Below are 6452 nucleotides of genomic sequence, written 5' to 3'. Positions count from 1 at the left end.
TTACATATAAGCAATTTCTTACAAGCATCTTCTTGATTCTCACCACTCTTACAATGACCCAAGAACAACTGCCATTAGACCCAATCTCAGCCACCGTCTCCTGTAATTCATGACTACCATTTGATCAAAACCAAATTGGGCAAAAACCCATCTTCAGATTACATCAAAACCCCCGATTCAATTCCTTGGTTGCTGTTTGAAGAATTCATTTAACACAAATCAACGGGAACCAGATGGCACTGACTCATTGTGGGTGGATGATGATGCAGAGCAAGGGTATAAGTCTCCCATGCTTACTCGCGAGAATGCTTTACTCAGTGTATCGCTCATATCAAGGACCCATAATTCTGTTTGAAGTAGAGCAGCATCTCCATTAAGATACTGCACGACTTGTCTCATGGTTGGTCTAAAATCAGAATTAGTATGAGTACATTCATCTAAAAGAACTTCAATCCATTCTAGACAACCTAAACTGTACTCATGACTTCATGTCATAACCACCATACTCATCTTATCCATCTCAATTCACTGTCTATAGATAAGTCCATAAATTCAACAACAAAACTGCACAACTTAAACTAAATTCATAGAGAAGAACAATTACCTCAAACTCATTTACTCAAGCACCAGCCAGTTCATCCCAGATAACTTCATAATTCATCTGAGTTCCAAATACAAACTCTAACTATTGAACTTAAGCTAGTCTCCAACCGTAACTCTCAATTCAGATCAAACCCACCTCCAATTAATCATCTAAACCCTCAATTCAGTTCGTCCATCAACATCAGTTCTTAACCAACCCTAATTCAATTCCCAAATATTCTATTCTCTCAATCAAACTCAATTCATCCATCAAAATCTTCCAATCTATTCAACCCATCCTTTAATTCCTTCTTATTCACCCTTAATTGAATCTCGAAATTCATTTCAGGAACCCTAATTTCTTCACAATTTCATTAACATCTCAATTCTTCTTCAAGACAATACTACAACTTCAATTTAGCAATAACCCTTTGATCTTCATCTTTTAACATCCCGTTTAGCTTATCAATTCCAAATAAACTCAACATCAAACTCTAACCTTCACAGAAACACTTCGCTTCAACTCAATCGTGGATTCTAACCAAACCCAACTATGAACTCATCAGCACCACACTCGGTTGATTGGTTTCACTAATTTTCTGCAAGGTTTTCTCAACAGAGATTTCATCTCTGGAACGCCGGAGAAAAAGAAGAAGGAGAAGGAAGAGAAGAAAGGAAAGAGAAAGAGATTTCAACAAAGATTTCATCTCTAATTCAAATCGACCTAATAGTGTGAGTCATTGTCGAGTTTGGACCAACACGAATTCAAGGGTAGTTAGGTAATGTTGACACGTTGTATTGACTTTTTCAATGATTATAGACCGAGTTAGTGGGCCCTGACGGAATATCTAACGGTTGTGGCATTTAATAAATTCTGAAAAAAACGGTAGCATTTTCTTGAATCGGGATTTGCAAGCGTGGCAGTTTGTTAAAAATCCCTTCTGATTTCTTTCTCAGGAGCAATTACAGACATTGGAAAGAGTGATCACTTTTGTCTTCCTCAACATTACTTCCGGAGAAGACTCGGATTCTGAGTAATCTCCTTGTGTATAATTTCGTGCTCAAGAGAGACCTTGCAGGAAGAGTGACCTCTGGTTCTTAAGTGTCCTTTTTGTCTGTTATCACTTCAAAGCTCCTTCTTGGAGCTCCAGGTGGTTAATTTGGCATTTCTCCAGTGATAGCATAACATCCATCAGATGCCTCATCAGAGCCTATTAATGTTGTGATTGACACTTGACAATTTGAATTTGGTTTTGGTATCTGCTAGCGCTGGAGTTTCTTCTTCTCATTTGAAAATTTTCACACACGGTAAATCTCATACTCAACTTTCCAGTCCAATTCTGATTACCTCGGATGTTTCAGCTTAACGGAACATATATTTTTCAGTCCAATTAGAGCAGAATTCGATGGTGAATTATCAAAGTACTGATAAACGTAACAGCTGAAACCAATACACTGGGCTAAAGAAATTCATTCAAGCAAGTAGTAAATCTTTTACTTTCTGATTAATGGAACAAGCAAATGTTGAATTTAAATTAGTACTAATTGATGAAAGTTCATCTAAAAATCATTAATTAGCCAAATACATCTCTAATTACTTGTAATTAAGATTGACTTCCACTTTTGTTTTTCCTTCAAATGTTTTTCCTTGAGCTGTATGCTTGAAGTTCTTGATGCTTTCAGTATCAATTGCAGATCCTTCTGATGTAATCCTATCATCTAACATTCTAATCCCCATGTACCTGCATCAAAAAAGAAAAAAAAAATTTACATCAAATTAAGATCGAGAGCTTAGTTGAAATAGTCCTGGTGAAATTGTAATAATGGTGCTAATTACCTGCCAAGCATCATAACTGTAGCTTGAGGATTTGTACCAGGAGAGTAATTAAATGTCGAACCATCGATAACTCGAAGTGCGTCGGCACCAAGAACTTTGTAATCGTGATCAACAACCATACCAACTTGACAACCTCCATGGTAATGCCATATAGTCATCACTGTATCTTTACAGTACTGTTCCAACGATGTCGACGTGTTGTCGTGCTTTGGAAGCAAATTTACTGGAAACCCAACTGTCATGTTTAGGAGTTGTTGCAAAGTAAGGTATGGGTACCTGCAACAAATTTACAGTGTAATCAGTTTCAAGTACTGTGCGCACAACTACAGTTAAGAAACATTTTCAGAATAGAGTACTTGAATTTGGAGAATGCATTTGATTCGACTACTCTCTCGATGGTTTGAATGCCCTGAACACATCTATGAAGGTCTTCTGGATCCTTAAAGTAGTTAAAAGTGACTATGGGGTTGATATAAGGATTTTTGCTTCTGAGTTCAAGATGCCCAGTTGATAAAGGACCCATAATTTTTTCAAGTAGAAACCCTCCTCTAAATGCTCTTGAATCAAGCTCGTTCATTAGTTTTACTGCTTTGGCTATTGCTTCTGGTGTTCTTTGTTTTGGTGGCACAATTGAGATTTGTCCAGTCTTCACAAAATTAAGAGAAAGATCAGTTAGCGGAGCAAAACTTCGAAATATTCGAGCCACTTAGGGTATAGAACAGGTACCTGAGGTGAGAACATTCCGAAATTCCGTTGTCGTGGTAGATCATCATTTGCTTGGGGTTTATTATTTTCCATGGCCTGAGAAGCAAAATTCTCGCCACTTGCAGCTTCAATGTAACTTCCATATGGAGTAATGCCCACAACTTGTATAAGTGAAACCTCAACTGGTTCAGGGGAAGGAATGTAGATGGCATTCATAGGATTGTCAGACATCCCTTGGCCAACAAGTGGTTGATCGACCAGAACTGTAATGTTGAGGGATCTCAAATGAGCAGCCGGTCCAACACCACTCAGCATCAACAGTTGAGGACTTCCCAGTGCACCTGCAGAGATTATGATCTCATTCGATGATGTTTTGTTCAAGTAGGCCCTGTGTTTTACGCCAGACGCGTCGGTGAACAACACTCCATGGGCTTCTGGTCTTACCTTTCCTGCATTAACCCCAAAGCATGCAATTACTTAATCATGTTCTGAAATTGTTTTCCTAGCTTAAAAACTGAGTGGATGTTTGAGAATGACTCGGACAGTTCTTGACCGAGTCAACTCAGTTAAAGGCCAATGTCCTGGTGATGAAATTTTCAAAACACGCTTTAGCAAACTTGCTGCTAAGATTCATACGCACCTTTGGTTCTGAACATGATTTTGTGAACCGTAGCATGTAATAAAACAGTAAGTCCCTTGGGGTTGGCATATTCAAGTAAGTCAGCTGCGGTATGTCTATGACCATCACGGTCAAAGATTGAGCCACCAACTTTAGTACCATTCATGTGATCATAAGTAAATCCATTATTAGGCAAAATACCAGCTTCAAGTAACCCATCTCTAACAGCCGTTTGCCATTCCAACATTGGTGGTTCGAAAGCCACTCTCCGTTCAACCCATTGATATGATTCATTAACAAGTCTTCCATCCCAACCAGCGGTCTTAACATATTCAGTTCCAGCACGCGTATAGAACCCTGCATTTAAACAACTTCCACCACCTAAAACTCTTGCACGAGCATTAATCACCCCGTCTTCTGATATAAAACGTTGCGAAGGTGAAGCCGGAGAAAGGTCAGCTAAAGCACTGCCAAATGAACCTAAATTTGTTATGTTCGAGTTTCCATATGGTACTCCACCCCTTTCTATCAACAAGACTTTGTAGTTTGAAGAGAGAGTAGCAGCTAATGGACACCCCGCAGTTCCTCCACCTACGATGATGTAGTCGTAGTACGATATATTTGGTGCCGTCGTTGCTTCATGAACAAATGAGTAATTTGGAGCTGTAAAAACAAAATTAAAATCTTTTAGGCCACGGTAAGTCTGTATTTTGCTTAAACTATGTTCTTGTAGTCACGTTCTTTAAATTGGTACCAAGATGAAAATAATTAACAAATTCAGATTTTTCTTACACCCTATAAACACCATTTATGTACTATCATAGTACAGAACAAGAATTAAATTTCAGACTGTGTTAAGTCTGAATAATTTGATGAAACAAATTGTACTAAAGAATGTATTTATTGTCTGAACCCTGAATAAAATCTAAGAAGAGAATTCAATGGTGGTTTTAGTTGTTACCTTGTTCGGAGTAGCAGAATCCATGAAAGCTGAAAAGGACTAAGCCAAGAAGATGAAGTGCACCAAAAATTCTTGAAGTTATATCTAGATTACCCATACTTAAATACTAATTACGAAAACTGAAGAAATTATAAGAATTAGAGTACTATATATTGGATCGTTTTGTGTTTAGTGCAGTAGAGATAAAAGAAGAGTGAGGTTGTTTAAATAAACTCCTGGGTAGAAAGCTGATCAAGTAACCAACCAGTAGTGCAAAGAATTCGTAATGAGATTATAGGCGAAAACGAAGAAGACTAGTATTTCTTTAGCATTATCAAGATACATTCATTTAAAGATTCTTCAACTCTCTTTCAAAACTAGTTAAATATATTCAAGTGCAAAACTCATGACTCCCTCTAAATTCTCTCTCTCTCAAACACCAAAATCTTTCATGGCAAAAGACACTGTTAGTGTGGTTTATAGCCTTATAGGTCCAATATGGTGGCATGTTCATGGGAAAGAAAAATAAATTAAAGACATAACAAAGTGGGAAATAAGATATGTGCAACTCTGCATCCAAATTTGTAGGCTAGTTAATGAGTTAAGCTGTAACCAAGATATTAATTACTCCCAACTAATGCATCTATCTACCAGCATGTTCTTTACTTTCAACATCATCTGTGTACCTAATTTAAAAACTTGCATGGGTTGAGAGATATTTAAAAATGTATATATCCAGCACCAACCTTCTGCAGTAGTTTTGTTGCTAGGCGCGTTCAACTTCAAGGTATAGGGTTCGAGGTCTGTATTAAACGGATAAACATTTAGTCATCAGCCTAGACACGAGGCTGGCATGAAAAACTCACCTCACAAACTATTGTAACCGCCTAGGCCTAGCTCATCACAGGGGAAACTCTGGTTTCTGTACACAATCGGTCAAAAGAAAATAAGAAAGAAACGTCAAATATTTGTTTTAGCGTTTTTTGCGAATTGACCGACAGCTAGAGTAGGTAAATGCACTGCCCCAAAGTGAGTGAGGGACTAGGCAACCGAACTAAAGTGATATAGATTTAATGCCATCCAACAGCTAACTACTCGGAGTGAAAGTAGTCAGAAACCTTAAAAAATTTGGTGTCTTTCTTGTTTGGTTTTAAGGTGAGTGAGTGATTCGACTTCTAGAATTTCGAATTGTTTTTAGTTGATTCTCAACCTCATAAGTCATACCTAACAAAAATCAGAGTTGGGGCAGTGCATTTATGCTCCAGTGTCCCATCCCATAAATCCATTATGGGAAAAAAGTGATGAGTATAAAGAAAAGGAACATGGAAAGGAACCTAATAGGATTTTTGAACTTAATTTGATGGCGTTGGATTTTGTTGGAAAGAGATGAGATCGTTAGACACTATTTCTCTGAGTTGTATTGATAAACCTGAGAATTGAAAAGCGTTCGGTGGATAAACCCTTTGTGAGAATACCTGCAATTTGCTCTCGAGTAGATAAGAAACGAACCTCCAATGACTTGACTGCAACCAATTCTCTAACATAGTGGAATGCTATTTCAATGTGTTTCATTCTGTTGTGAAAAATTGGGTTTGTTGTTAAGTATGTTGCTCTCATATTATCACACCACAGCACAGCACGACTAGATTACTGAAAATGTAGTTCAGAGAGAAGAGATTGAATCCAAATAATCTCTGAGATAGCATCAGCTAAAGCCCTGTATTCTGCTTCAGTATTGTATCTGGACACAGTCTTTTGCTTTCTAGAGC

General features: G+C 37.7%; 1 protein-coding gene across 1 annotated transcript; it reads right to left on the bottom strand.

The window, feature by feature from the left end:
- Window positions 1-2065: 2065 nt before the first annotated feature.
- On the bottom strand, window positions 2066-5188 carry LOC113301157 (protein HOTHEAD-like). The gene is made up of 6 exons (XM_026549924.1): window positions 4705-5188; window positions 3765-4406; window positions 3146-3573; window positions 2776-3065; window positions 2420-2695; window positions 2066-2324 (listed from the first exon to the last, which is right to left on the bottom strand). Exons 1-6 carry the CDS (start codon window positions 4799-4801, stop codon window positions 2177-2179), a joined length of 1881 nt encoding a protein of 626 aa, XP_026405709.1. The 5' UTR covers window positions 4802-5188; the 3' UTR covers window positions 2066-2176.
- Between the last annotated feature and the right edge of the window lie 1264 nt (window positions 5189-6452).

The sequence above is a fragment of the Papaver somniferum genome, chromosome 8 (assembly GCF_003573695.1).
Source record: "Papaver somniferum cultivar HN1 chromosome 8, ASM357369v1, whole genome shotgun sequence".
Classification (NCBI taxonomy): domain Eukaryota; kingdom Viridiplantae; phylum Streptophyta; class Magnoliopsida; order Ranunculales; family Papaveraceae; genus Papaver; species Papaver somniferum.
This window is presented reverse-complemented; position numbering and strand designations above follow the sequence as displayed.

What these genes read in the sequence shown, in the direction of transcription:
- LOC113301157 (XM_026549924.1), bottom strand. Translation starts at nt 4,801, where the DNA reads ATGGGTAATCTAGATATAACTTCAAGAATTTTTGGTGCACTTCATCTT. An exon ending in TCGGAATGTTCTCACCTCAG is followed by an intron (nt 3,066 to 3,145) that starts GTACCTGTTCTA and finishes AATTTTGTGAAG; the next exon opens with ACTGGACAAATCTCAATTGT. An exon ending in AATGCATTCTCCAAATTCAA is followed by an intron (nt 2,696 to 2,775) that starts GTACTCTATTCT and finishes AATTTGTTGCAG; the next exon opens with GTACCCATACCTTACTTTGC.